The sequence below is a fragment of the Wickerhamomyces anomalus genome (assembly GCF_001661255.1).
Source record: "Wickerhamomyces anomalus NRRL Y-366-8 unplaced genomic scaffold WICANscaffold_4, whole genome shotgun sequence".
Taxonomy (NCBI): Eukaryota; Fungi; Ascomycota; class Saccharomycetes; order Phaffomycetales; family Wickerhamomycetaceae; genus Hansenula; species Hansenula anomala.
Window position 1 is genome coordinate 934,076 of NW_017567113.1, and position 25,336 is coordinate 959,411.

Consider the following 25,336-nt stretch of genomic DNA (forward strand, 5'->3'; position numbering starts at 1 on the left):
ACAATGTCATTAGCTACTTCCCCAGCCGCTTCTGAACAATCTCCAGTGCCTGGAGCTTCACTTATCAATGGTGGCAACCATGATGACCAAAAATCAAGTTTAGACATTCCTTACCCTCAATCAAGACAGGAATTGGAACTTTTGATTCTAAGATATAGATCTTTGCACATGACCAACAATAATCCAGAAGAAGAACATGCAATTGAAAAAGTTTTATTTCGCGTGAGCAAGGATCAAGATACTTACAAGGTTAAATTACAAAGAATAAGACAAGCTCAAAAGAAGAAACATGAATACAATCAAAGTTTATTGCGCGATCAACTTATTACTTTACAACTCCTATCTAAAGATGTTGACCTTCCGGAAAACTTGCAACAAAATTTGAACCCAAAAGAGCCTGAATCAATAAATGAAGTGCGTGATGTTGAACCGATTGAAAGATCACTCAATTTTGCTCAAAGAGTTAAAGAACTTGGAATTGAAGATAGATTCACAAATCCATTGGAAGAACTTTACACTGAGTTTGCTGGCAACCCTGAAGCTGAGCAATTGATTTCTAATAAGATTTCATCCAGAATCGCAGAATTGGAAAGACTACCGTCAAACTTGGGTACTTTCAAACATGATGAGCTACAACTACAATCACCAGATGATTTACCAGAAAAAGCAGATGAACTCAAGGTCAAGGCCCTCGTTGAATTGAAATCATTAAGATTGTTGACAAAACAAAAATCTCTAAGACAAAGTCTCTTATTTTCAATTGGTGCGAAAGCTCATACTACTGTTGATTATTTGAAAACACATCCAATCACACTTTCTGCTCAAAGATCATTACACATCAGACCAAAAATTGTTACAAAGCAAACAGCTAGATTGGCTGAAGAGTTAGAAAAACAGCAAGAATTGGAAAAACAAAGAATTGAACACGCTCGTCATGTTCAAAGAATTCAAAATATTGTCATGAGAGCTAATGATATAATAGCTGACAAACAAGAGATTGTCAACAAAAGACATCAATTTGCCAAATCCATTGCTCAATTACATTCTCAAATTGAAAAAGATGAAGGTAAAAAACTTGAAAAGACTGCTAAACAACGTTTACAAGCTTTGAAATCTAATGATGAAGAAGCCTATCTTAAATTATTGGATCAAACTAAAGATACCAGAATTACACATTTGTTGAAACAAACCAATTCTTTCTTGGATTCCTTAGCTCAAGCTGTTCAAGCTCAACAAACAGAATCAAAATTATCAAATGGTGAAATTCTTCCAGAGGAAATCACTGATGAAGATAGAGAAAAGATTGATTATTATGAAGTTGCTCATAAAGTTAAAGAGGAAATCACAAAACAACCATCTATTTTAGTTGGTGGTACTTTGAAAGAATATCAATTGAAAGGTTTACAGTGGATGGTTTCATTATATAACAATCATTTGAATGGTATTTTAGCCGATGAAATGGGTTTGGGTAAAACTATTCAGTCGTTATCATTGATCACCTATTTGATTGAAGTTAAAAAACAACCTGGTCCTTTCTTAGTTATTGTCCCATTATCAACCATAACCAATTGGACCTTAGAATTTGAAAAATGGGCCCCATCGTTGAAGACCATTGTTTATAAGGGTACACCAAATCAACGTAAGAACTTACAATATGAAGTCAGAGGTGGTAATTTCAATGTGTTGTTGACAACTTATGAATACATTATCAAAGATCGTCCTGTTCTTTCAAAACTAAAATGGGTTCATATGATTATTGATGAAGGTCATCGTATGAAAAATACTCAATCAAAATTGTCATACACTTTGACTACATATTATCACACAAAGAATCGTTTGATCTTAACAGGTACTCCTTTGCAAAACAATTTACCAGAATTATGGGCATTATTGAATTTTGTTCTTCCTAAGGTTTTCAACTCTGTCAAGACTTTTGATGATTGGTTTAATACTCCATTTGCAAATACTGGTGGTTTAGAGAAAATGGAACTATCAGAAGAAGAAACTTTGTTGATTATTAGAAGATTACACAAAGTCTTGAGACCATTCTTGTTACGTCGTCTAAAGAAAGAGGTTGAAAAAGATTTACCTGACAAAGTTGAAAAGGTTATTAAGTGTAAATTATCAGGCTTACAATATGTTTTATATCAACAAATGTTGAAACACAATGCCTTATTTGTTGGTGCTGGTGTCCATGGGGCTACTAAATCAGGTATCAAAGGTCTTAACAACAAGATTATGCAACTTAGAAAGATTTGTAATCATCCTTATGTGTTTGAAGAAGTTGAAAATGTCATAAATCCAGTGCGTGAATCAAGTGATATGCTTTGGAGAACTAGTGGTAAATTTGAATTATTAGATAGAGTTTTACCAAAATTTAAAAAGAGTGGTCACAGGGTTTTAATGTTCTTTCAAATGACTCAAGTTATGGATATCATGGAAGATTATTTGAGATTAAGAGATTTGAAGTACTTAAGATTAGACGGTAGTACTAAAGCTGATGACCGTACTGGTATGTTAAAAGTCTTCAATGATCCAGAATCTGAATACTTCTGTTTCTTGTTGTCCACCAGAGCTGGTGGTTTAGGTTTGAATTTGCAAACTGCTGATACAGTTATTATCTTTGATACTGATTGGAATCCACACCAAGATTTACAAGCCCAAGATCGTGCTCATAGAATTGGTCAAAAGAATGAAGTTAGAATTTTGAGATTGATCACTACTGATACCGTTGAAGAAGTTATTTTGGAAAGAGCTTTACAAAAATTAGATATTGATGGTAAAGTTATCCAAGCTGGTAAGTTCGATAATAAATCTACATCTGAAGAACAAGAAGCTTTCTTGAAGAAATTGCTAGAAAGCGAAGGATCCAGAAATGATGAAGAAAATGAAGAGTTGGATGACGATGAGTTGAACGAGATTTTGGCTAGAGGTGATGCTGAAAAGGAGTTATTCACCAGAATGGATCTCGAAAGAGCTACAAATGAGAAAATTGCCCAAAGAAAAGCCGGTGGTTATAAAGAAAGATTACTTCCTGAAAGCGAACTACCACCTATTTTCACAGAAGATATTACAGAACATTTGAAACAAGAGGAAGAGGAATTAGGTCGTACAAGAGAAAAGAAACGTGTGTATTACGATGATGGTTTGACTGAAGAACAGTGGTTGCTTGCTATGGATAATGACGATGATTCAGTTGAAGCTGCTATTGCTCGTAAGAGGGCCGCTCAAGAAAGAAGAAACAAAAGATATTCAGAGAGAGATAGTCTTGCAAATTCTCCAGAGCCACAAGGTCGTCGTGCAAAAAGATCAAGATCAGGAACTGCTGATGTAAGAGACGAAGATGATGATGAGCATGATTTTGACCCTGAGGAAGAAGAAGTTGCTCCAAAGAAAGCCAAAAAAGAAGTTCCATTATTCATTCAAGAGGCCAATACATTATTGGGAGAAATTGAAGTCTTAAAATCAGAAAATGGCCATTTGTTTAGTGAATTTTTTGTTGACCTCCCTTCTAGAAAACTTTATCCTGATTATTATCAAATTATTCTGCAACCAGTTTCAATCAATTCAATCAGAAAGAGCTTGAAGTCAGGTAAAATAAAAAACTTCGAAGGTTTCAAAGAGACTCTAGGAAAGATTTTCACAAATGCTAAATTTTACAATGAGGAGGGGTCAAGTGTTTTTGAAGATGCTGTTGCTTTGGAGAAGTATGCTAATGAAAAACTTGAAGATATAGAAAAAAAATTATAAATACTTTTGATATATAACAGAAGAAAAATTGCTTTGTATTATAGATTTCATGTTGTAGATAATTGTTAATCGCGAAAAACAAAAAGGTCCACAAACAAAAAAAAAGGATACTGGCATAAAAACAATCCCATTGAACAAACCTTCAAGTATGGAAACAATAGTTTTTGAACGTATCAACCTTCCGTCATTGACTGATAGACTAACTAGTTCACCATTTCCAAAACAGAACAACGAGGGTGGTCTCAATTGTTAGTCAATTATAAACTCCACTATTTAACAAAAAAAGGTCAATGTTATCAAGCTGAACACCGCTTATGGATCCATTCGAACTCCTCAACACCAACCCAAGGCAGAGGCAATATATCGAACATGAATTTTCAACTCCACCAGATCCTAGCTTATCACCATTCCCACCTGGTAGTGATGCTACAGAAGAAGATTCACCAGCTCGCACAATAAAAGCTGATAAAGAACGGCGCTTTCTCAAATATATGTTCCTCAAGGACACCAGAGGGCATGCTTCTCGACACAGTCGATGCGAAGATGCGGATGATTTCTACAATGATAATATTAATGAAAGTCAGGAAAATGTGGCGTATTTCAAAGACAGTTATCCAAGAACAACAAATTCCTCTGATCTCGGGATTGAAGTCGGTGTACTTAATGCTTATGATATATTTGATGTTCATATTCCACATAAGTTACATGATTTTGACCCAGAAAGCTGTACGAATGAGCTTAATTATGATGATGCTTTAAGTTTCAAAAAAATCAGACACCTTGAAGTATCGCGTTTTCAATCCATGAGGTACAAAAACAACTTGGTTGAAAGCTATCAAGATTACTTGTTCATTGCCTCCAAATATAGAATTTTGGTTTTCAAGGATGAGCTGCAGGTAAAAACAATTGATGTTACACCCAGCTTCACAACAGTTAGGCATAGAAGTGCTGCAACCTGGTCTAGTTCCCCACACACTATCAATTACTTGAAGGTTTCCAAACTAGCAGGTAGATCTGTTCTTTCGTGTGCCATTGATGATGGTCGGGTATTGATTTATGACATACATGACTTTTTCATTAAAAGTACCCATTCTGTTCCCAAATATGAATTGAAGTTGTCATCATCTGTTTGGGGTGTTGATACCTATAGAAATATGGTTGCCGTCTCAGATAATAGTCAAACAGTTACACTTTTCCTTTTCGAAGAGAGTGGGATCTACCACTGTACTTCAAACCAAATAATTCACAATATACCTACTGTTTCATTTGTTGATATAGACGAAAGGAATACTGTTTATGTCTCCTGCGTTTCGATTTCAGGTGAGTTTATAATATTTAAATTTGAGACTTTCACAAACGTGGGGCCAGTTGCTCAACCACCATATGAATACTCCCTATCAATAGATATTGTTGACGTTTTACTTCCAATGTTTTCCAAATATGAATTTCGCTGCACAATACTCAGTCGGACAGTTCTCCAAGAAGACGCTTGGGCTACACATTTCATTGATGACAAATACTTCAAAGAGGTGACCACTCCAGACTACTTGGGTAGTGCAAATTATATTGATGTTGAAAAGATTTTGCTCTACTCTAAAGAATTGAATTTAATGAGTGACCATCTTTTGACCTCAGATTTGGGTGGAGGAGCCTGGTTTGAGGAAATTGGATTAGAAACTCCTTCTCAAAGGGGAACAGCCACAGAAAACAGACTCAACAGGTTTACAGATAAATTCAGCAGGATACGCAAGCTGTATTTTAGTACATCATTTGATGAAGCGTTGTCACCAATCCCCAAGCCTCCCTATCACGATAAATTTTTATTTGTTGCTACTGCTTCTAAAATAGGATTATACAGGTTTGGTAATTTGGTTTGTAATGCAACATCAGATAGGCTATTTAGCTATAGATTGAGTCAAGATCTGAGATTTTCCAATAGATTATCAATAACAAAAGTCATTCCAGAATTATCAGCTGTTATTGTTGCATCACAAGCTGGATTCTTTGCCATATTTAGACTAGTGAAGCATAGGGGTTTACATACAATGAGGATTGAGCATCTTATACCCAGACCTCAAGTTCAACCCGATGAGACAATTATTGGTTTAGGAGTTTATCGCGCTGATGAAAAATCGTTTTGGATTTATGTGACCTTCAGTGATGGACATATAAAAGTTTATGAGCTCACAAATAGGGATGAGCCTTCACTAATTACTGATGCTATGATGTGATAAACTACAAATATCTTCAATAATATATATAAAATTATGATCATTAATCAATTAAAACTATGTAAAATATACCAAATAAAACAAACAAACAAACATAAATTCAACTAAACTTAATCTAAAATGACTGGTTCTTCAGCTAAATCTTCATCCTCTTCATCTGGATCTGACCAATCATCAACATCAACATCCATTGAATCTTCATTTGCTTCATGGTTTGGAACGACATATAAACCATCGCCCTTTTTGACAACTTGTATGGTTTCTTTGTCTTTGATTTGGCCCTTTAGAATTAAAACAGCCAATTTATTCAAAATTTCTCTCTGTATTAAATGATTCAATGGTCTTGCACCTAAATCTTCTGTGTAACCATTCTTTGCGAGGAAATCAATAGCTTCTGGCGAGACATCCAACTTGTAGTTCTTGTCATTTTCAACGAAACGGGCTTCAATTTCCTTGAGACGAATGGAAACAATTTTATGAATGGCTTTTCTTGATAATTTATTGAACACGACAATTGATGAGATTCTGTTGATGAATTCAGGTCTGAAATGTCCTCTAACAGTATTCATAACCAATTCCTTAGTTTGATCTGAAATTTTAGAAGTTGTTTGAGTAACAATAAATTGAGAACCCAAATTAGAAGTCATAATAACAATTGAATTAGAAGCATCAATAACTTTACCTTGACCTGAGGTGATTCTACCATCATCTAACAATTGCAACAAAACAGTCAAAACTTCTGGGGCAGCTTTTTCAACCTCATCAAATAGTATAACAGAATATGGTTTTCTTTGTAATTGATTAGTCAACAAACCACCTTCTTCATAACCAATATAACCAGAAGTTGTACCCAATAATTTTGAAACTGAATGTTTTTCCATCAACTCTGAACAATCGATTCTAATCATAGCCTGCTCATCATTGAATAAGAAAGAAGCCAATTTTTTAGCCAACTCAGTTTTACCAGAACCTGAAAGACCCAAAAATAAGAATGAAGCTGGTTGATGAGGATTAGCTAGACCTGATCTTGATAATCTGATGGCATTAGAGACAGCTTTGACAGCTTCACTTTGACCAACAACTTGTTGAGATAATTCTCTTTCCATAGTGATCAACTTAGCATTTTCTGATTGAGTCAATTTACTGACTGGTATACCGGTTAATCTAGCAGCAGTTTCTGCAATTGTATCAGAGTCAACAACATTTTGAATCAATGAGCCAGCACCGGATTTAGCTTCTTCTTCAGCAACTTGTTTTTCCAATTGATCGATTCTTTCTTTAACTTCTGGAATTGCAAAATATCTCAAATCAGCAGCAGTAGCAGTATCATGACGGCGTTCAGCATCGATAGCCTTTGTTTCTAGATCATCCAACTTTCTCTTTGCGGAGGTCAATTCTTCATGACCTTGACGCTCCTCATTATACTTCTCTCTCAATGGAACTAATTCTTCTTCCAATGAAGCCTCTTTTTGTCTAGCAATTTGTAATCTTTCTTTTGTTGTTGGGTCCGCTTCTTGATCTCTTTCCAAAGCTTTGATTTCAACTTGAATCAATTGTAATTGACGCTCTTTAGAATCTAATTCTTCAGGTTTTGAATCTCTAGCAACTGCAACACCAGCACAAGATATATCAACTAAATCTAAGGCAGAATCTGGTAATCTTCTATAAGGTAAATAACGTTTAGCCAATTGAGCAGCACTAACTAATGCAGAATCCAAGATTCTAACACCATGATGGATTTCATATTTTGGTTGTAAACCTCTCAATATAGCAACAGTCTCTCTTGTTGTTGGTTCTTTGACATCAATTTTTTGGAATCTTCTTTCAAAAGCACCATCTTTTTCAACAATTTGTCTATATTCATTATTTGTTGTGGCACCAATGACTTTCAAATTACCTCTTGATAAGGCTGGTTTCAAAATATTTGCAGCATCATCTTTACCATTACCCATCAACATGTGAATTTCATCAATGAATAGGATAATTAAAACTTTTGACTGCTCAATTTCTTTTAAAACACCTTTTAATCTTTCTTCAAAATCACCTTTGTATTTAGCACCAGCAGTTAATGCAGCAAGATCTAATGAGAACAAACGACAACCTTGTAAAATAGTTGGAACATCATTTTCCAAGATTCTTTGAGCAACACCTTCAATGATGGCGGTTTTACCAATACCTGGTTCACCAATCAAACATGGATTTGACTTAATTCTTCTAGCCAATACTCTGATTGTTGATCTAATTTCTTCTTCTCTTCCAATGACAGGATCTAATTTACCTTGTCTAGCTTGTTCAGTCATATCAATTGCATATTTAGTCAAGTATTCTAATTCTTGGTTTGTATCTGCACTTCTTGAGTCAATTTTTTGATTACCTCTCAATTGTAATATTTGTTGTTTCAAACCTTCAATAGGTATACCAGCTTCTTTCAACAATGATTGAATACTTGAGTCTTCTAACAATGCCATTAAAATATGATCTTGACCAACAAAACTGTCCTTCTGTTGTGATTTGATCTTTGTAGATTTGGTCAATACTTGCCCAGTAGCATAACTTGGAGTAATTTGAGATGGAGCTGGGTTTTGAGATGGAGTTCTAACCAAATGTTTGTTGACAAGTCTCTCAAAAGCTTGATAGTCAAAACGACCCTTCTCTAGCAAAGTTTGCAAGTAACTAACTGAGCCATCTTCTGGTCTGGTAGCGAAAGCCGCCAACAAATGGATAGGAAGTAACTGTGGATGAGCATGTTCTTCAGCTAACTTTTGTGCATTGGTAACGACAGCCAATGCTCTATCTGTAAATTGTGTTTCGTCCATTGTGAATGTAATCTAATTGCTTGTATTTGTAGTTGGTTATCAAAATAATGTCGAGTTTCAATTGACTTGAGGGAACCGCCCTTTAAATACACACTCCAAAAGCACAAGTCGGTAACAAAGGCTCTTTGATTCTGGTTTGTTCTAGCTTGTTTGTTGATTTAGCTAGAATTTTCTGGAGCGTTGTAGAACATTCTAGGCGGGTGCAATGGGTGGGCCTGGCAGGGGATCTGCCTAGGAGAAAAAAGATTCGGCTCTAACGTGGGCTCAGAACTTGTCAGAAGCCACCTAGATCTGACGCACTCTAGGCAGAGAAGCCTTGAGAAGCTAGTGGAACCAGAAATTGGGAGAGAGTTTACTATGATTTATCACACCATGGTAAAGTGCTGGAAAATATAACGATCCCTCAAAACGAAGGATTTTTGCGATCTGCAAAGGAGAAGTTCAATCGCCATCACCCACTTCACCTGGAGGTTCACCTGGCTCTTCAGCTCCAGCAACTCTAACATCACCTCAGCCAATTCGCGAATTCCCCACCAGTTACCCGCTACTATGGCAAGCTTTTTTTTTTTTTTTTTATTAGTACAAAAAAAATTTCTACTGAAAAAAAAATATAGAGTAGAGTTAAACCTATATTGAAGCTCAATTCAATTTACAACTACATATCATATTGTTGGTTAATCAAGATATTGAAGGCGTTTATCAAGAAAATTTAACAAAAATGGCTAGTAGAACTCAATTTGAAAATTCCAACGAAGTTGGTGTCTTTTCCAAGTTAACAAACTCTTACTGTTTAGTTGCCGTTGGTGGTTCGGAAAATTTTTATTCTGCTTTCGAAGCTGAATTAGGTGATGTTATACCTATTGTTCATACAACTATTGCTGGTACCCGTATTGTCGGTAGAATGACAGCTGGTAACAGAAGAGGATTATTAGTTCCAACACAAACTACAGATCAAGAATTAATGCATTTAAGAAATAGTTTACCAGATTCCGTTAAAATCCAAAGAGTTGAAGAAAGATTATCAGCTTTAGGTAACGTTATCTGTTGTAATGATTATGTTGCTTTAGTTCATCCAGATATCGAGCGTGAAACTGAAGAATTGATTGCTGATGTTTTAGGTGTTGAAGTTTTCAGACAAACCATTGCAGGTAATGTTTTGGTTGGTTCTTATTGTTCTTTATCAAACCAAGGTGGTATTGTCCATCCTCAAACCTCTATACCTGACCAAGAAGAATTATCATCATTATTACAAGTTCCATTAGTTGCTGGTACTGTGAATCGTGGTTCTGCTGTTGTTGGTGCCGGTATGGTTGTTAACGATTGGTTAGCCGTTGCAGGTTTAGACACAACAGCCCCAGAATTGAGTGTTATTGAAAGTATCTTCAGATTACAAGATGCTCAACCAGAAGCTATCTCAGGTAATCTACGTGATACCCTTATTGAAACCTATTCATGAATTGCATTATTTTTTTGTTGTCGTCATTTGGTTTTTCATTAATTACTCATTTTTTCATGTATTTTTAGAAGGTCATAAGCTGAACTTTGAAAAGTTTTAGACATTTAATTTTCAAAAATTATTTCTGGGCAAAGGTTTTATATATTTTCATGGTGTTTTTTAATCTGTTACGTTTTTAAATTTTTTTTGGTACATTTTTTTATGAGATGGAATTAATTAGTTAAGGAATTAGCTGGTGAAGAGAGAAATGTTTCATGAGTCTGCTTGGTGTTTAAGCGATGCCAGATGACTGTTTCATAGGCTTCACTATTTAAATTAATCATTTAAATTTGTCTCTCTACTTTTGATTGTAGACCAGTACTTTTTTTTTTCTGTTCGCGACTGGACATTTTTCAGGAACGTTCCTGGCCAAAAAAATTCAAAAATGCTGAACAACAAACGATAAACAGTGTTGATTCAAAAACAAAGCCATATATCCATAACTCAGCAATGGATTTCCTAGGGTAGGTATCCTCGAGAGGGATGTTTTATTGAGCTCAGAACTAACGAAATACAAGGATTAAAAGAGGATCAATACGGTCACTGGCTTTAAATAAGTTAGCCGCGTTCTCGTTGGAAAATCCAGAGGAGAATTCACAAACTAAACCTCCAACAAATGGCACAGTTAATGGTTTTGTCAATGGCTATGCTAAGAAAAAGACCTTAGAGTCTAGTGATTTCATCAGATTATCAAAAGCTGTCTCAATTTCTGATATTTCAAGTGTCCCAATCGTGAGTATTAAAAGCTAATTTCAAACGGGTTAAGGTACTAACCTTTACTAGACCCACAAGGAACTAGAAATTGTGCTCGCCTTATCAAGGAGTAGTTCATCTGCTCGTGTCTTTGGACAAGCAGTTGACCTGTTGAATGTTTTATCTCCATATTTCTTGGAATCACCATATCAACAATTCAAATCACATTTAAGTCTCCAATTGAGTCCTTCACCATGGGAAAATGTGACTCAAGAGTTGACTAGATCAATCATTGAATTGGCTAACAAGTTCCCAAAGCTAAATGAACAAGTTAAAACACTCTTTGATAGATTCATTTCAGGTTTCACAAACATTGACGGACTAAAGTTGTCAAGTTATTTCAGTTTAATTGGATTTCTCAATGCTTTGATTGCTTCAGAATCTGGCATGGATTTTTGGCTGAATGCGAAGTTGATTAAAACAATCAATGATGAGTTTTTGAACTCCGTTGAACATGTTGGGTCTGCATGTTTGGAAGATGAACATGACTACAATTATTTGCTAGCTTACCAATCATCTGGGAATGAATTCAGTGCACTGGTGTTTGTCAAGTTAATCCAAGAATTAAGCTCTAGAGTTATGAAATCAGTTGTTACTGAAAGACTGCCTTCAACCCAAGAAAATTTAATTGATTTTGTCTTGCTAGCAACAGCTAAGGATTATGACGCAGAACCAGATGAAGACACAAACTTGAATGCCATTAAAACATCACTTTCATACCGTCTACAGGACGTTGAAGCTCTAGTTCAAAATTCATTACGCCAAGTCCAAGAGTTGGATAGTGGGAATAATTACGTCAGTATGACATCCTTAGAAAGAATTAAACTGGCACTGTATACCAAAAGTTTAGCTTACCAAGTTATCGGAACCGGTCTCCTGGCCAACATTGTTTCATCTGATACTGTTTTGGATTTGGTCAAGAATTCTTTGTCTAACCCTCATGAAATTTGGGATATTCATTTGGCTCCAACTGTGGTTTCTCTAGGTTCTTTGTTGTGTTACAAAGAAGGAAAAAGTATAAGTGGTCAATTGATCCACTCCTTTCCGCTGATTATTTCCAATGTCTCACCAAACGCTCAAACCGAAGCTTTTGTCAAACATGTCTCAAGAAATTTGGCATTGGGATTGAAACCATTGGATCAAGATTCTATTATCACTACAATCTACTCATTGATCAACTTATTGGCTGTTGATAACGAAGGTGCTCCTGTCTCAGCAATAAGAGAACTAAGAATCAGAAGTGCAACCAAGAATACAATTAATTCCTTGGACGCAAAATTCAGACCTTCACGTTCAAACACAATGAATTCTTTGAAACATAATGGATCGATGACTTCTGTTAATCTTAGCGAAGGTCCAAATAGTCTCGGTGAAACAATGATATTCAAAAATGCTATTCAGTCGGCTATTGAAATTGCTAAAAGCTATGACGATCCAACTATAATGGTGCTAACCGTCACAGTCATTTCTCAAAAATTCCAAAAAGTCTCAAGAAACTTGGATTATCAACTATTACACGGATTAGCTGAAATTGCTCCATATTTGTCAGAGAAGGAATTTTTGATAATGATGAAGATGTTTGATTCTGGTGTTGCTAGCTCTAGTCAGAAAAAAGACCTCTCATTCATTACTGCTATTATCAATGCACGTATCAATATATCTAAAAAATTAAACAAGGATAAAGAGAACTCATTATACATAACCTATTTGAATGAATTGTTGAACAATGTTGTTGCTAGAGGTGATATTCAAACTGCAGACCACCATAGATCTCACGTTGAGATTTCTGAGGTAGCAAAGGAGATTGCTTATTTTTTCAAACCAATTGCTGCATTATTACCAAAATTCAAAGCATTACCGTTGAATGATGATATTGATTTGATTAATTCATTCAGAAATTTTTGGTATAATTTGGTTGTTCATGGTTACAATGAAACGTCTCCAATGACTGAAGAACATAGAAAAGAATTGGAAATCATCGCTTTAAGTACACCTCCATTAGCATCAGAATTACCAAGGTTGCATACAGAAACCTCGTTTGAGTTGAATGCTGTTTTGAGACGTGGCTCTTCAAATCATAATGTTAAAGATCAAAAGCATATCATTAGTGGTGTTTCGAATACCAATGCTTTAGAAGTTCGTGCCTTGTCATATTCAAAATTGATGTTTTTGTCTGCAACTTCATTACTTGAAAATTTGAGAGTCAATTGCGGTGATTGTTCAACAGTTTTCCGTTATTTTTCAGACCCATCAATCATCAAGACTAACATTGAAAAATTTATTGGTTCAATCGCAATGTCATCTATTTCTAAATATGTCAAATTAACTGGGAGAGGTGGTGATGGAAACTTTAGCTCTGATAATGTTGCACTTCAATTAACCAAATTATTAATTTTGTGCTGTCATAGAGATTATGATCTGCAGGATGCAGCTTTCCAAGGTGTCCAATTGTTTTTAACAAAATTACCATCAAGTCTATGCCACCATCAGAGTTTATACACTTTACTGGACATTTTGACCTTATTATTTGATAGTATTGTGGACTCTGATACAAATAAATATGCACCACAGAGAGAGTTTTATCTTAAACATTCAAAAGTCAAGTTAACCCTATCAGACTCATCAAAATGGAGACGCTCAACTTTGGAGAAGCTTCACAAGAAGGCTAAAGAATGGTGTCTGTTATCACTGGTGAAAAGTAATCAGGATATGAAGAGTTTACTACAGGCTTATATCACAGATTTGGGTGTTTTTAAGAGACTGAATAGTGTTGAATTTGGTGTTTCATTTGCAGTTGAAGTTGCAGGTACAATTTTACCAACCGACTTGGAATTATCAAATATCCCATCAACTGCTTTAGAAAAACCAGATACCATTGCTGGATTCCTCTCACAATATAGTTGGAGATCAAGAAATATTGCGGAAAAGGCAACAATTGTTCCAATTAAAGACCTTCGTAACAACAAAGATGATGAGTTGAAGAGACTGAGACAAAAAATTTCAATCGGTGAAGCAGTTTCAGAGCAAGAACTGTTGAATGTTTTAGATTTATTGGCCAGCTTGTTGATTTTACCTCAAGAGGATGAAGATACTGCTAGCTTGGTTCATGAATTGGTCTCTATTCCATTTGATGTTTTCACTTCAGATTCTATGAAAGTTGCAACTACTGTTTGGTTAAGCATCATCAAAGAACGTCAGGATTTATCATTTTTGCTGTTGTCTGAGATTGGTATTTCATGGGAAGAATCCATCACAAAACGCCAAGGGTTGTATTCCAAAAAGTACGATTTGAAAGATGAAGGGTTTTTGAAAATGACATACTCTCCATCTGATAAGGCCAAGATTGATTATACCAGTCATTTAGTTTCAAATGGCTTACAGACTCATTTACATATCATCAAGTTGTTTTCCTCACATTTCCAAGGAACATTATATCAAAGTGCTCATTTATTGAAAATTTTCACCCGTATTGTTTCCGTTGGTTTAGAACATTTGAAAATTGCAAGCTTACATCCATTTGCCAGATTGATCAGAAGTGAATTAATAAAGTTAGGATTTGACGTTTTACAAGTTCATTCCAAAACACAATCCAAATTTGTCATTCCTTTATCTAGTGTAATTTTGGATGGTGTTTTATCATGGTTCATAAAAAAGAATCATTATCCATTTGGAGGTAACAATTTAAAAATCAAAGCTGATTTGAATTTGTTAGTTGAAGTTTTCGAATTGGTTAGAACAATGCCATTCATTCAAAGCTTTGATAAGTTGCAATCTAAAAGAAACTTGTGTTTGATTTTTCTCAAAGATGAAATTTCCAAAATTATGGTTTGGTTAAATCCTAGTCGTCCATTAGAATTCAAAGCTGAGTTTTTAAAACCAGATGCATCAACCGTTAGATTTGCTTATCTTTATTATTCACCAATCCTTGGTATTTCATTAGTTGATCGTTTCCCATCACTGGAAAAGACTTTACTAGAGTTGATTGCTCAAAATCCATCCAGAGTTTTAGCATACCATGAAGGTGTTCCGTTTTTATTAAAAATTCCAAGTGCAACGAAATATTTACTTCTAGCACCACCAATTTCACCAACTGATTCAATCAACTTATTCCAACCACCATTTTTTGAAGATCCATCAATCATTCAGTATAATATGAGATCATTGGAATCTCACGATGTGAACTTAACATTCTTTTATGTTCCTCAGATTGTTCAAAGTCTGAGAAATGATTCTCTAGGATATGTTGGTAGATTTATTGTTGAGACTGGTAAGATTGATCAATTATTCGCACATCAAATCATTTGGAACATGTTTGCAAATAGTTATAAAGATGAAGATTCTACAATTGAGGATAGTATTAAGCCAAAGCTGGATTTCATCATGTCGAAAATGATTAATTCCTTTTCTGAAGAGGATTTGATCTTTTACAAGACTGAATTTAAGTTCTTCAATGAAGTTACTGAAATTTCTGGTAAATTGAAACCATATATTAAAAAGACTAAAGCTGAAAAGAAAATCAAGATTGATGAAGAAATTTCCAAGATTGAAGTGCTAGAAAATGTTTATTTACCTTCAAATCCAGATGGTGTTGTTATTGATATTAATAGAACTTCAGGTAAACCATTACAAAGTCATGCTAAAGCACCATTTATGGCAACATTCAAAATCAAAAAGGAAGAAGAATATAATGGTCAGTTAATCACTAATGAAAAATGGCAAAGTGCTATCTTCAAAGTTGGTGATGATTGTCGTCAGGATGTTTTGGCATTACAATTGATCTCCATTTTCAAGAGTATTTGGGAAAATTCTGGATTGGATTTGTATTGTTTCCCATATAGAGTCACAGCTACTGCACCAGGATGTGGTGTTATTGATGTTTTACCAAATTCTATTTCTAGAGATATGTTGGGACGTGAAGCTGTTAATGGACTTTATGAATATTTCAAGAGTAAATTTGGTAATGAAAATTCTATTGAATTTGAAGAAGCTAGACACAATTTCATCAAGTCATTAGCTGCTTATAGTATCATCTCATATTTGTTACAATTCAAAGATAGACATAATGGTAATATCATGTATGATGATAAAGGTCACATTTTACATATTGATTTTGGGTTCTGTTTTGACATTGTTCCAGGTGGTGTTAAATTCGAAGCAGTTCCATTCAAATTGACAAAAGAAATGGTTAAAGTTATGGGAGGATCAAATGAGACTGAATCTTTCAAGATGTTTGAAGAGTTATTTATCAAAGGTTTCTTAAGTGTGCGTCCATTTTATGAATTGATTGTTGGTAATGTTATTCCAATGTTGGATAGTGGATTACCATGTTTCAAAGGGGAAAAGACAATTAGAAACTTGAAGCAAAGATTTTTCCTAAACAAGGATGATAAAGAGGTGATCAGCTCGCTGAAAGGATTGATCAAAAGTAGTTATGAGAGTATGTTCACGGTTGGTTATGATAAATTCCAAAAGATCACAAATGGTATTCCATATTGAAAATTCTGCTCTTACCGATTATTGACAGGATCAGTCATGTGATAAGACAATATTATGTAATTGTTTACTAAGTTTCACCCTGTAGCCAATAAACGTGGATTTAATGGTCAAGAGGATCCATTTTGTGTTGTTTATATGGAGCTTGTTCTCTGGGCCGAGCTCGGATCAGGGCATCTGGAGAGATTTGATTTTCTTTCGGTACCGCGAAGGCCCACAGCTCGGTCGCGCTGGGCGGGCCCTCCAGAACCGGGAGCCCACGTCTTTCTCAGAGCCAATCAGAGCATGATGAATGGGCATTACACGAGAGAGAATATATAGAAAACGGGCTCACAATGATGATAAAACCATCCAGTAAAATGTTTTATGGTGTATTTGGTGCCTAAAACTAAGATTATGCTGTCTATTTTGTATCTTCCCTACCAAAATCATTGATCTCTCATACTGTTCTGCCTCAGAATTCCTCCCTGTAAAACTGCAACCTCATCGATTGAATGACCCCTTCTCGCTCCCTGTGTGGGCCCGAACCATGCCTATAGGTAGCATTTTTTTATCAACAACATCATCGAATGCTCAAATCTTATTTATATTTCAATTGTTCTTCTTTTTCCTTCTTCCTTATTTTCTTTGCTGTTACAACAACAATCTTTATTCAAAGAGTCAATTGACAATATGTTGGCCGCTCGTAACTCTTTGAAAGTAAGTGTTTAATGATAACTAGACAGAGATAGCTTTGATTCCCAGATCAACTTGTTGTTGTTGGACGTCAAGGGAGTTTCTGCCGCTGTTGATTTTTTTGATCTCAAAACTTTGGTACTAACATCTAAAAAAAGGCTCCAAGATTTGCTCGTAGCTTAGCTACCGTCTCCTCTGATCTTACAAGAGACTCAAAAGTTGGTCAAAACTTGTTAGAAGATTTTTCCTTCATCCAATACAAAAAACATTTAGAAAATGTTGAAATTGTTAAAAACAGATTAAACAGACCATTAACTTATGCTGAAAAAATCTTATACGGTCATTTAGATGATCCTCATGGACAAGATATCGAAAGAGGTGTCTCATATTTGAAATTGAGACCAGATCGTGTTGCTTGTCAAGATGCTACTGCTCAAATGGCCATTTTACAATTCATGTCTGCCGGTTTACCACAAGTTGCTACCCCTACCACTGTTCATTGTGATCATTTAATTCAAGCACAAATCGGTGGTGCTAAAGATTTAGCTAGAGCCATTGATATCAACAAAGAAGTTTACGATTTCTTGGCTACTGCTACTGCTAAATATAACATTGGTTTCTGGAAACCAGGTTCAGGTATTATCCATCAAATTGTTTTAGAAAACTATGCTTTCCCAGGTGCTTTGATTATTGGTACCGATTCACATACTCCAAATGCTGGTGGTTTAGGTCAATTAGCTATCGGTGTTGGTGGTGCTGATGCCGTTGATGTTATGGCTGATTTACCATGGGAATTAAAAGCTCCAAAAATTTTAGGTGTTAAATTAACCGGTAAAATGAACGGTTGGACTTCACCAAAAGATATTATCTTGAAATTGGCTGGTATTACTACTGTTAAAGGTGGTACCGGTAAAATTGTTGAATATTTCGGTGATGGTGTTGACACTTTCTCCTGTACTGGTATGGGTACTATCTGTAATATGGGTGCTGAAATTGGTGCTACTACTTCAGTTTTCCCATTCAACAAATCAATGGTTGATTACTTAAATGCTACTGGTCGTGGTAAAATTGCTGAATTTGCTAGCTTATACAAGAATGATTTCTTGAAAGCTGATGAAGGTGCTGAATATGACCAAGTTATTGAAATTGACTTGAACACTTTAGAACCATATGTCAATGGTCCATTTACTCCAGATTTAGCTACTCCAATCTCTAAAATGAAAGAAGTTGCTATTGAAAATGACTGGCCATTAGATGTTAAAGTTGGTTTAATTGGTTCTTGTACCAACTCTTCATATGAAGATATGAGTAGATCAGCTTCCATCATTAAAGATGCTGCTTCTCATGGTATCAAAGCTAAATCTTTATTCACTGTTACTCCAGGTTCTGAACAAATCAGAGCTACTATTGAAAGAGATGGTCAATTGAAAACTTTCCAAGAATTCGGTGGTATCGTTTTAGCTAACGCTTGTGGTCCATGTATTGGTCAATGGGATAGACAAGATATCAAGAAAGGTGACAAAAACACCATTGTCTCATCATACAACAGAAATTTCACTTCAAGAAATGATGGTAACCCAGATACACATGCTTTCGTTGCTTCTCCAGAATTAACCACTGCTTTCGCTATTGCTGGTGATTTAAGATTCAACCCAATCACTGATAAATTAAAAGGTGCTGATGGTAAAGAATTCTTATTGAAACCACCAACTGGTGACGGTTTACCAACTAAAGGTTATGATGCTGGTGAAAACACTTACCAAGCTCCTCCAGCTGATCGTTCAACTGTTCAAGTTCAAATTTCTCCAGAATCTGACCGTTTACAAGTTTTAACTCCATTCAAAGCTTGGGATGGTAAAGATGCTGAAAACTTACCAATTTTGATCAAATCTAAAGGTAAAACTACTACCGATCATATTTCAATGGCTGGTCCTTGGTTGAAATACCGTGGTCATTTGGAAAACATTTCAAATAACTATATGATTGGTGCTATCAATGCTGAAAATGATAAAGCTAACTGTGTTAAAAACTTATACACTGGTGAATACAAAGGTGTTCCAGATACTGCTCGTGATTACAGAGACCAAGGTATTAGATGGGTTGTTATCGGTGGTGAAAACTTTGGTGAAGGTTCCTCAAGAGAACATGCTGCTTTAGAACCAAGATTCTTAGGTGGTTTCGCCATCATTACCAAATCATTTGCCAGAATTCATGAAACTAACTTGAAGAAACAAGGTTTATTACCATTGAACTTTGTTGAACCAGAAGCTTATGACAGAATTAACCCAGAAGATACTGTTGATATCTTAGGTTTAACTGAATTAACTCCAGGTAAGAATGTTACTTTAAGAATTCATCCAAAAGATGGTGAAGCTTGGGAAACACCATTGTCCCACACTTACAACTCTGAACAAATTGAATGGTTCAAATATGGTTCAGCTTTGAACAAGATGGCTGCTGCCGCCGCTGAAAAAAAGAAATAAGGAGATTGAAATAGGTTAATAGATATTAGGGGTTCGTTAATAAAAAATAACATTGTCATTAATTTTCTTTCTTTCTTAGGTTGGTGTTTTTCTTTTGTTCATCATTATTCTTTTCATTACTGAGATTGTGAATTGAATATGAGTTGTATCTTATATATACTATTTATTCACGGCCCATGATCAGAAATTGGTCATGAACGTTTTATCAATATTCAATATTTAAATAACACTTAATCGAATGGTTTGTCATTATATCGTTAAAATTAGTATGAAAGTAGAATCATGAATGTCTTTAATATGTTAATTAACTAACTGTTGTACATGAACCCTCAATAATAGTTCATTCAATAATAGACTACAAAAGTATACTTTAAAACTATAGTTTGGTGTATTATAAGTAATATACAAACATTTCTCATCTCATGACTCGTTAATCTAAATCAGCCATATGTAAACTTTCATCTTCAACTTCTTCAATACTAACTTTTCTCTTTAGTTTAGGCAATTTATTTGAAGGAGCAGAATCATCATCACTTAATTCAGCTTCTGATTCAGTTCTTGTGTTTGATTTAACAGACTCTGTAACTGATGATCTTCTTGAACTTTCTCTTGTTGATTTTGGAGTGATTTCTGTTTCAGAATCAGCAAATTCAATTGGAATTGAAATAACTTTTGATTTTGGAGCTGGTGATGGTTTAGATGAAACGGTTGATGTTGTGACTGGTGATGAAGCCCCAGTGACAAGTTTTTCTTGTGGTGATGATGATCTAGTTTCAACAGCTGGTGCTTCTTTTGGTGGTGTTGATGTTGATTCTCTTTGTGGCTTTGAGATTAAAACAGGAGCTTGTTTTGGTTGTTGAACCATTGGTTTATTGTTACAAGCTGGTGGATCAACTCTTTTAACAAATCTGACAGAAGGTCTCAAGATGAATTCATCTTTGCATTTAGGAACATTAATAACCAAAACGTTTCTGACAACTTTCCATTCAACATTGTTAATATCGATTTTGTCTTGAGCAAATCTGAAACCTTTAGCAAAATCATCAACTTCTGATTCAATATAGATTATGACATCATGACCTGAAAGTTTGTAACGAATTGAATAATGATTGAAATTGTTGTTATCTTTGAAGACTTGAATTTGGAATGAATCTCTAGCGTTCAAAACTTTCGCTTCAACTTCTGGCTTCAATGGCTTTTGCTCTTCGCCTGAATGCTCAATTAATTGATTTAACAACGATGCAAAATAATCTTCTTGAGTTGGGCGTCTTGGTTGATAAGATTTTGATCTAACAATTCTTCTTGGTTGTTGTTGTTGATGGTGATGGTATAAGGGGTAGTGGTTTTGATGCTCCAATAATATATTTGAGTCGAGCATTGGAGATCTCATGAAGCAATCTGAGTTGAAAAATGAAGCTGGGGCGTAATCAAATGATAACATGTCTAATGGTTTTCTATTATGAGTTGTAGTTGTTCTAATCAATTGTCTTTAATCTTGATGTTGATGCAACAAAAAATAAATATCACCATTCAAGGTGAATTTCCACTCTTTTTATACACATGGTGGCGTTGGTTCTCAATTGGCCTCTCTTTTACATGGAATGTACTAGAATATTTGACACATTACAAATACAATTCTGACATAGAATTTTCCAGAATGTTGGCGCGAAAAAAGTGTTGATGGAGTGCACTTACCATTTATCTGACAATCTCACGCGTGACAATTACATTTTGATCATAGCGAATTATACCACATTCTATTAATATACACTAGTCTATTGTGGAGTAACAAAGATTAGAGAGACACCTTCATCACCAGCAGTGATCAACTTATTACCATTTTCAACAACGCTAAAATCTAAAACACCCATATTATGACCAACACCTGCAAAGATTTCTTGACCAGTTCTGGCGTCCCATTTGTATATTTTACCATTCATGGAAGAACCTATTAGATAAGGTGTTCCTTTAACAAATTCTAACTTTGTGATTGCATCTTCTAATATAATTGAATGTCTTTCCCTCCATGTCTTTGCATCAAATAATATAACAGCTCCAGATACTAAACCTAAGGCGATTAGTGGCAGTGAATCACTCCATGTGATAGTTTCAATACTAGCATCTAATTCTTCCTGATCCTCTTTCAATTCAACAACTCTGAATGTAGTCAATACTGTCCCATTGTTTATATTTATGATAGCTAGAGTTCCTTCATTTGACCCCACAGCCAAAATATTAGAGTTACCTTGAGGTGAGAGCGTGATCCACGGTAGTTGTTGTCCTTTGAATTCTGTTTCTGCTAATTTAAATTCAGCTTGTCCAGTGAATCCATTCCATCCAACTATTGAACCATCAGTAGAGATGGTGACTAAGTGCAATGCGTCCAAGTCATCCGTATTCACAAAAACACCACCAGTGCTTTCAGATTGATGAGCGAATCCACTCATAATTTGTTCAACACTTGGAGTAATTTGGTAAACCCAAACGGAACCGTCAGCACCACCAAAAGCAAAAACTGGTTGTTTAGGGTGAGCTGAAATCCACACAATTTCTTCAATCTCTTCTAATTCAGCATATAACTTCCAGACTTGACCACGTTTGGTTGATTGGTGAATCATGATTTTACCAGCCATGTCACCAGTGATCAGAAACTCACCATCACCGGTAAATGCACCTGTGATGATTGACTCTTTATGGCCTTTAATTTGTTGAACAAATTTTGGGGGTTGTGAATGACTAGTCCACATGTAAACTGTATTATCACCACCACCAGAAACAACCAATGGTAAAGTTGGATGTGAAAACACTGTGAAAACAGAATCTTCATGTTTATCAAAATACCCCCATGAGTTATTAGACATGTCAATTTCTATTTTATCTTCTCCTTCACCTTGTTCTTCTTGATCTTGATCATTTTGCAATTCTTCAACATCATCTTCATCTTCACTCATTGGTTCTGGTTCATTAGTACCTTCATAAACCTCGTCAACTTCGTTGACGCCAATGAATTCATCTTGTTCTTCGCTCATTTTGATTTTGATCTACCTTTTCCTTTACAAAAGTGACTTGGAGCTATTAGTAATGGCTCTTTGAAATGTTTCTGAGATGAGCTTTAAATTTTTTTTTGATTTTCAAGCCCTCGGATTGCTTTCAAAAGGTCGGTCCATGGAATTCGCGGAATCGCACATAACAATCAGCTTATCTGATTTAATTACTATTCAGCAAAACAAGCTGTGGGAAAGCTGATTTGTGGGTGTAATCAGTTATTCATAAGTGCTGAAGTAAATAGTTGGCGCTTTTTGATTACTTGAACTCTATTTGGTTGGCTGCTCAAGTGAGAACATAGACATCAACTCAAACCACACAATGTCACTCCTCAAGGGCAAGATCAGAACTCATAAGGGCTCATTTGTTGATGAGCTTGGAAGAATCATTCAGTTGAAAGGGATCAACTTAGATGGTGGCTCCAAATACCCAAAGACTCCCTACTACCCATCGCATAAACCCGTGAAAGGTAATGAGGGTCTGTTTTTTGATGGTGATCATGTCTCTTTTGTGGGTAGACCATTCCCCTTGGATGAAGCGCCTGAGCACATTAAAAGAATCAAAAGTTTGGGATATAACAGCATCAGATACATTTTCACTTGGGAAGCGATTGAACATGAAGGTCCAGGAAAGTATGATGAACAGTTCATAGACTACACTATTGAAGTTTTGAAGATTATTGATGAAATAGGAGGACTGTATGTTTATCTTGATCCACATCAAGATGTTTGGTCGAGACATTCAGGTGGTGACGGTGCTCCAATGTGGACTTTATACGCTGCTGGCTTTGATCCAAAAACCTTTGATAAAACTGAGGCTGCTGTGTTGCAGAACTATTTTCCTCATGATCCTAAAGCGTATCCTAAAATGCTTTGGACAACAAATTATAAACGTTTAGTTGCAGGGTCAATGTTCACCTTATTCTTTGCTGGGAAATCGCTTGCTCCAAAAGCAATTATCAATGGTGTGAACATTCAAGACTATTTACAAGATCATTTTATTGCCAGTGTTGGGTATTTGGTGCAAAGAATTAAAGATGCTGCTCCCAAATTATTTGAAAAAACCATTATAGGAGTGGAGACAATGAATGAACCAAACCCAGGATACATTGGAACTCCAGAGATTGACAAAATACCGGATAATCAGAACTTGAGGTTGGGGACTTGTCCAACTATGTTCCAGTCAGTAAAGCTTGGTGTTGGTATACCTACAGAAGTTGATGAGTACAAAATTTCGGTTTTCGGTCCTAAAAAGACTGGTACAAATCTTATTGATCCTGATGGGACAATTGCATGGTTAACTTCTGATGAATTTGACAAACATTATGGATTCAAAAGAAGTTCTGTATGGAAATTAGGAGAATGTATATGGGCTCAACATGGTGTGTGGGATGTTGAAACTACGACATTACTTGAACCTGACTATTTTGCGACAGACCCATCAACAGGCGCTAAAGTGGATGAGGACTACTTCATCAATAACTATTATATTGATTATTACAAGAAATTTAGAAAGGCAGTGAGAGATATTTTACCTGATACTTTTATATTTTTACAGTCACCACCTCTTCAAATTCCACCAAGGTTAATAGGGACTGATTTGATTGATAGTAATACGGTGTTTTGTCCTCATTATTATGATGGTATGTCATTAATGTTCAAAACATGGAATAAGAAATATAATGTTGATACTTTGGGAATAATGAGAGGTCGTTACTCAAACCCAGTCTTTGGAATTGTCCTTGGTGAAGCTAATATCAGAAAAAGCTTCAAGAATCAATTGCTTGAAATGTCACTTGAAAGCCAGGATAACTTAGGTAAAGATGTTCCCGTTATGTTTACTGAAATAGGTATGCCTTTTGATATGGATGACAAGAAAGCCTATAATGACGACGACTTCTCCTCTCAGACAAGTGCTTTAGATGCATTAGGATTCGCTTTGGAAGGAAATAATTTATCACACTCTTGGTGGTGCTACACATCTGATAATTGTCATAAATGGGGTGATAGGTTTAATAATGAGGATTTTTCATTCTGGTCTAAAGATGATGATCTTGATGCTAGCACATTAGTTGATTCAAAGACTTTATCCATCAACCAAAAGAAAAAATTGGCATTCCAAGAACATTCAGCTAGTGTTACAGATTTTGATTCTGATACTGGAACATTGACAGGAAGCTCATCTGCCTTGAGAAGTCAATATGGTACCACATACTCTTCCTCATCGGATAAACCAAGTCACGAAGGATTGAGGGCAATTGACTCCATAATACGGCCATATCCTTTAGCATTGAATGGTACCTTTTTAGATGCTGACTTTGATCTGCAACAAGTTAAATACACTTTGAAGTTGAATGGAAAAGATGTTTCACAGTCATCTACAAGGATTTATTTACCTCATTGGCATTTTCCTTCTGGTGACACTGATATTGATATTACCTCCGGAAGTGTTACGATTGATGAAGAGCTTGAAGTTCTTGAGTGGTCCCATTTGGGTGGAGAACAAACTATTGTCATCAAAAACCTCAATGTCAAAGAAGCTGAACAAGGGTGGAGTTCTTGTTTTTCAAGTATCATCAATTCTTGCTGTTGAAGA

At 35.5% G+C, this 25,336-nt stretch overlaps 9 protein-coding genes across 9 annotated transcripts; 6 read left to right on the plus strand and 3 right to left on the minus strand.

Annotated features, from left to right (window-relative positions):
* Positions 1–3: 3 nt before the first annotated feature.
* Positions 4–3,750, plus strand: STH1 (RSC chromatin remodeling complex ATPase subunit STH1; the record flags this gene model as incomplete). Its single annotated transcript, XM_019185753.1, has 3 exons — positions 4–70; positions 104–3,381; positions 3,430–3,750. 3 exons carry the CDS (start codon positions 4–6, stop codon positions 3,748–3,750), a joined length of 3,666 nt encoding a protein of 1,221 aa, XP_019038180.1.
* Positions 3,751–4,064: 314 nt separating this feature from the next.
* Positions 4,065–5,859, plus strand: CRT10 (Crt10p; the record flags this gene model as incomplete). The annotated part of the gene is made up of 2 exons (XM_019183555.1): positions 4,065–5,771; positions 5,830–5,859. 2 exons carry the CDS (start codon positions 4,065–4,067, stop codon positions 5,857–5,859), a joined length of 1,737 nt encoding a protein of 578 aa, XP_019038181.1.
* Positions 5,820–8,797, minus strand: HSP104 (chaperone ATPase HSP104; the record flags this gene model as incomplete). Its single annotated transcript, XM_019182757.1, has 1 exon — positions 5,820–8,797. One exon carries the CDS (start codon positions 8,795–8,797, stop codon positions 6,092–6,094), a length of 2,706 nt encoding a protein of 901 aa, XP_019038182.1. The 3' UTR covers positions 5,820–6,091.
* A 718-nt stretch (positions 8,798–9,515) lies between these two features.
* Positions 9,516–10,253, plus strand: TIF6 (translation initiation factor 6; the record flags this gene model as incomplete). The annotated part of the gene is made up of 1 exon (XM_019183556.1): positions 9,516–10,253. The coding sequence occupies one exon, from the start codon at positions 9,516–9,518 to the stop codon at positions 10,251–10,253; it is 738 nt and encodes a 245-aa protein (XP_019038183.1).
* Positions 10,254–10,742: 489 nt separating this feature from the next.
* On the plus strand, positions 10,743–16,541 carry STT4 (1-phosphatidylinositol 4-kinase STT4; the record flags this gene model as incomplete). Its single annotated transcript, XM_019185748.1, has 3 exons — positions 10,743–10,756; positions 10,811–11,024; positions 11,076–16,541. The coding sequence occupies 3 exons, from the start codon at positions 10,743–10,745 to the stop codon at positions 16,539–16,541; spliced, it is 5,694 nt and encodes a 1,897-aa protein (XP_019038184.1).
* A 669-nt stretch (positions 16,542–17,210) lies between these two features.
* ACO1 (aconitate hydratase ACO1) lies at positions 17,211–19,746 on the plus strand (the record flags this gene model as incomplete). The annotated part of the gene is made up of 3 exons (XM_019185749.1): positions 17,211–17,237; positions 17,372–19,666; positions 19,726–19,746. 3 exons carry the CDS (start codon positions 17,211–17,213, stop codon positions 19,744–19,746), a joined length of 2,343 nt encoding a protein of 780 aa, XP_019038185.1.
* A 380-nt stretch (positions 19,747–20,126) lies between these two features.
* On the minus strand, positions 20,127–21,137 carry WICANDRAFT_63482 (uncharacterized protein; the record flags this gene model as incomplete). Its single annotated transcript, XM_019183557.1, has 1 exon — positions 20,127–21,137. The coding sequence occupies one exon, from the start codon at positions 21,135–21,137 to the stop codon at positions 20,127–20,129; it is 1,011 nt and encodes a 336-aa protein (XP_019038186.1).
* Positions 21,138–21,159: 22 nt separating this feature from the next.
* SQT1 (Sqt1p) lies at positions 21,160–22,725 on the minus strand (the record flags this gene model as incomplete). Its single annotated transcript, XM_019180310.1, has 2 exons — positions 21,160–22,565; positions 22,587–22,725. The coding sequence occupies 2 exons, from the start codon at positions 22,723–22,725 to the stop codon at positions 21,472–21,474; spliced, it is 1,233 nt and encodes a 410-aa protein (XP_019038187.1). The 3' UTR covers positions 21,160–21,471.
* Positions 22,726–23,062: 337 nt separating this feature from the next.
* EGH1 (hydrolase) lies at positions 23,063–25,333 on the plus strand (the record flags this gene model as incomplete). Its single annotated transcript, XM_019185750.1, has 2 exons — positions 23,063–24,811; positions 24,845–25,333. The coding sequence occupies 2 exons, from the start codon at positions 23,063–23,065 to the stop codon at positions 25,331–25,333; spliced, it is 2,238 nt and encodes a 745-aa protein (XP_019038188.1).
* Between the last annotated feature and the right edge of the window lie 3 nt (positions 25,334–25,336).